At 55.5% G+C, this 4,781-nt stretch overlaps 2 protein-coding genes across 2 annotated transcripts; both read left to right on the forward strand.

Annotated features, from left to right (window-relative positions):
• Positions 1 to 229: 229 nt before the first annotated feature.
• On the forward strand, positions 230 to 922 carry LOC120678028. Its single transcript, XM_039959193.1, has one exon. It carries the CDS (start codon positions 230 to 232, stop codon positions 920 to 922), a length of 693 nt encoding a protein of 230 aa, XP_039815127.1.
• Positions 923 to 2,614: 1,692 nt separating this feature from the next.
• LOC120678029 lies at positions 2,615 to 3,031 on the forward strand. Its single transcript, XM_039959194.1, has one exon. It carries the CDS (start codon positions 2,615 to 2,617, stop codon positions 3,029 to 3,031), a length of 417 nt encoding a protein of 138 aa, XP_039815128.1.
• Positions 3,032 to 4,781: the final 1,750 nt, after the last annotated feature.

A 4,781-nucleotide genomic window follows, 5' to 3' on the forward strand; every position in this document is an offset into this window, starting at 1 on the left:
GAGTGATTCCAGAACCACTCGGGCGCACCCACGGAGGCGCAACTCGCCCAGGCGAGACGATGACGAGTGCCGGGAAGATTCCCTAGGGAACTTCTAGGAAGAATATAGGGCTGTCAACTTCATATTCGGTGGCCCCAGCAAGCCATCATGCTGGCGCAAGCTGAAGCTGAACGATCGCGAAGTTAACCTGGTGTTCAAACACCTGGTTGAATCTCTGCGGTGGTCGGAGATGCCGATCACCTTCGACCGCCGTGACCACTGGGTCCACCTGCCCAAGCTGGGTGCTTACCCCCTCGTGGTCAGTTCGGTGGTCAGCCAGGTCCGCCTGGCCAAAGTACTCGTCGACGGTGGCAGCACCCTCGATATCATCTTCGCCAGCATGTTGGAGAGCATGGGATATGACATGACTACCTTGGTGCCATCCGACCAGGCCTTCTACCGCTTCATCCCTGGAGCCGGGTCGACCCCAGTCGGCCTTGTCACCCTGCCGGTCACCTTCGGCACTCAGACCAACTACCGCACCGAGTACGTCAACTTCGAGGTCGCCGAGTTCGAGACCTCCTACCACGCCATCCTGGGAAGACCCTCTCTCGCCAAATTCATGGCAATTCCCAACCACACATATCTTCTCCAGAAGATGCCAGCTCCAAAGGGGGTCCTCTCAGTCTATGGAGATCTGCATACATCATACGCGTGCGAAGCACATAACATCAAGCTCCCTGACACCCTGGAACGATCCAGGAACTCGGTTCTTGTTGCCCAGGCAGCAAAGAACCTCCCGGCGGACCAGCAGCAGATCCCCGCCAAGGAGTCGACTTCTGAGTCGCAGCTCGCACCAGCCATGGCGACCAAGACCATCGTCCTCAGGGATGATGAGCCGCACAAGACCGCCGTGATCGGGGCCAGCCTCGACCCGGCATAGGAAAACGCGCTCACCTCCTTCCTTCGGGACAACTGGGACATCTTCCCATGGAAGCTATCTGACATGCTAGGGGTTTCGAGGGACGAGGCTGAGCACTCCCTAGACCTTGACTCAAAGGCGAGACCCGTCAAGCAACGGCTCCGCCGCTTCGCGCAGGATCGAAAGGAGGCTATTAGGGTAGAAGTAACCCGGCTCCTTGCCCCTAGTTTTTTCCGAGAAGTCATGCACCTAGATTGGCTGGCAAACCCAGTCCTTGTAAAAAAGAAAAACGGTGAATGGAGAATGTGTGTTGACTATACCGATCTCAACAAACACTGCCCTAATGACCCCTTTCCTGTACCACGCATCGACTAGGTCGTTGACTTGACGGCCGGGTGTGTTCTGCTCTCTTTTCTTGATTGTTACTCAGGGTACGACCAGATAGACCTAAAGGAGTCGGATCAAGAGAAGACGTCCTTGATCACCCCCTTCGGGGCCTACAGCTACAACACCATGACGTTCGGCCTCAAGAATGCCGGCGCCACCTACCAAAAGGCCACTCAGAGATGCCTCCAGGGGCAGATTGGGCGCAACACCGGGGCCTATGTCAACGACGTCATCATAAAGACAAAATGTAGTGACCAGTTCATTATGGATATCTCCGAGACATTTGAAAATCTTAGGAAATTCAAATGGAAACTCAACCCGACCAAGTGTGTGTTCGGTATCCCGTCCGGAAAACTACTCGGCTTCATAGTCAGTAGCCGGGGCATCGAAGCCAACCCCACAAGGGTCAACGCCATCAGGTACAAGAAGCCTCCTAGGAGCAAAAAGGACTTGATGAAGCTTACTGGGTGCATGGGCGCCTTGAGTAGGTTCATAGCCGACTCGGCGACAAAGGTCTACCCTTCTTTAAACTTTTCCGGAAGTCCGACAAGTTTGAGTGGAATGACAAAGCTTCCAAAGCATTCCAGGAGCTCAAGGACTTTCTCGCCATGCCACCTGTTCTGACAGCACCTGAAGATGGGGAAGTCCTCCTCCTCTACATCGCCGCCACCACCAATATGGTGAGCACATCCTGGTCATCAAACGAGACGAGCCTGGTCATGTCTACAAGGTGCAGCGACCGATCTACTTCATCAGTGAAGTACTCGGCCAGTCCAAAGTGCGCTACCCCCAGGTGCAAAAGCCGTTATACCCTATCCTCATCACCTCAAGAAAGCTTTAGCACTACTTCCAGGCTCACAAGATCAAGGTGGAATCCTCCTATCCACTCGGCGACATCCTCCACAACCGAGATGCCAACGGCCGAGTCGTCAAATGGTCAGTAGAACTCGGTGCCTTCACAATCGAGTTTACCTCATGTTCTATGATCAAATCTCAGGCCCTGGTCGACTTCGTCGCCGAATGGACTGAGATCCAGGATTCTCCACCCGACACACGACCTGAGCACTGGATCATATACTTCGACGGTGCCCTGAACCTCGACGGAGCTGGCACTGGAGTTCCTTTCATCTCCCCCAGAGGTGAATAGCTCAAACACGTACTCCAGTTGCTTTTCAAGGTTACAAACAATGCTGCTGAGTACGAGGCCCTCATTCACGGTCCCCGGATCGCTATCACGCTCGGGATAAAGTGCTTGTTGGCTTATGTTGACTCCAAAGTCGTCATACAGCAAAAGTCAACAAAGACTAGGAGTGCACTAAGGAGAAGATGGACGCCTACTATAGGGAGATCAGAAATCTCAAAGCCAAATTCTACAATCTCGAGTTCCACCGCATCCCCAAGGACGACAATGTTGCAGTAGAAGTCATGTCTAAGCTTGGATCCAAGCGAGCCCTCGTGCCTGCAGGTGTATTCATCCTAGCACTCAACCTTCCTACAGTCAAGATAGAGGAAGAACCCCCTACAAAGCCCGACTGGGTCTCGGCCCTAGGGGAACAAGTTCTAACTCTCGACACCGACTGGTGCTCCCCCATTATCGACTTCATCAAGAACAACAAAATCTATCCAAAAGGAAAGGAGCACCAGAAGCTTGCACGTCGCTTAAACAACTACGTCGTTATAGGATACGAGTTTTTCAGGCTCTCTACGTCCTCAGGAACCCTGTGCAAATGTGTAACACTCTAATTTAAATTTCAGCTTTATTAATAAATTTAATTGGCTTTATTCAATTTTCTAGGATTTAATTTACTTAGCCTTGCATTTATAATTTATTTTTACTTCATAAAGTAATTAAAATTTACTTTAGGGAAAACTTGTTTGTGCATTAATGCTGGTGCATAAGTTTTATTTGATTGAGTGTGGTTTGAATTCAAATTTAAATTTGAATTCAAATAGGTTTAGTTTGGTTTGAAATAGGGAATAGAATAGGAAAGGAAAAAGGCAACCCAATCAAACCCAAACCCAGGTGCCAGCCCAACCGGCCCATGGCCCACCTTACCTTTACCCTGGCGTCAACCCAGAAACCCAACCCAAAACCCAGGCCCAGTTCCCCCTCTCCCCTCTCCGCAGCCCAGCCTACCTTTCTCCTCTTTCCTTCAGTGCTCGGCCCAGCCTGTCTTCCCCCGCGCGGCCCAGCGATCGGCTCAGTCAAGCATCGCAGTGCTGAGCCCGCTTCTTCCCCGCACGTCCCCTCTCTCTCACTGACAAAGGACGGCCCACACGTCAGCCTCCGTTCCCACGCCCGCGCGCTCATTCGTGCAGCCCTGTTCTGAGTCAGACCGCCCGGGCCCGCCTGTCATCACCTCCCTTCCTTCTTCCCCAGCGCGCTAACAGAGCCCGCGATCCTCGAAGTGACGCTCAGCCGCGTGCCCAATGGCCCACACGCCGAGATCCCCGGCACCCACCTTTAAACGCACCCCGCGACCCCCTACGCACTCCTCCCATCCGCAGCCACCACCACCAAACCCTAGCTCGCCGCCTCTCCTTGCTCCGCCGCGCAGAGGATTGCGCCGCCACAGCCACGCTGCACCGCCGCCTCCTAGCCCTACCAGAGCCGCGCAGCGGCTCCGCATCAGGCCCAGGATCGACCCCGAGCCCGCTGCCCTCGGTCTCCGCCACTACCGCGCCGAAATTGCCTCTGGAACCGCCGCCGTAGGTAAATAGTTTCCCGAGCAATTGCTCACCTCCGGCGATCCCCGGACCTCCCTGACCCTCGTGCACCTCCGCAGCACCGCCCCGAGTCGAGCCGCGGGATCCAGACGCCCAAACCATCGCCGCGTCGACCTGCCCGCGAGCACCGAGTCGACCTCGCCGCCGGTCTTTGCTGCCGACCACCCTGCACGACCTCCCCGTCCGAATCCTAGCCTCGGTAAGCTTCCACTCTCTGCTATGGTTGTTTTGCGCTAGATGTTCTAGACCATAGACCCCTCAGTGGGACGGGAACCACACGCCGGCGCCTCGCCGCCATAGCTCCGCCGTGGCGGATGCTCTACATCGCAGCTCAGCACTGCCCGTGCCGCGTTCTGACCTCGCACACACCCGCACCTTCGTTTCCGGTCTTTTCACGCCCAGAACTGACCCCAGCACGGCACCAGCACCCTGCTCCGACGAGCACCTCTGCTGCAGCACCGCCGCACCACCTGAAGTCCCTGCTCCGAGCCCCGAGCCGCCTCCCTGTTGCCTCCAGAGGATCGCGCATGGCGTGAGGAGCATCCCCGACCCAAGACCGCTCTGTTTTGGCACTGGGAATGCCGGATTAGCGAGCTCCGGCGGGATTTGTTGCCAGCGGGCGAGCGCCGCCGCCCCATCACGCGTGTTGGACCTCAGCCACACGATCTGTCTTGGACGCGCAGGATTAGATCCCGATCCAATCAAACCTGAGCCCTCAGATCTCGATCCAACGGATCAGATCTAAAGATACCCCTTCGGCCTGGCA

This window comes from Panicum virgatum, chromosome 6N (genome assembly GCF_016808335.1).
Source record: "Panicum virgatum strain AP13 chromosome 6N, P.virgatum_v5, whole genome shotgun sequence".
Classification (NCBI taxonomy): domain Eukaryota; kingdom Viridiplantae; phylum Streptophyta; class Magnoliopsida; order Poales; family Poaceae; genus Panicum; species Panicum virgatum.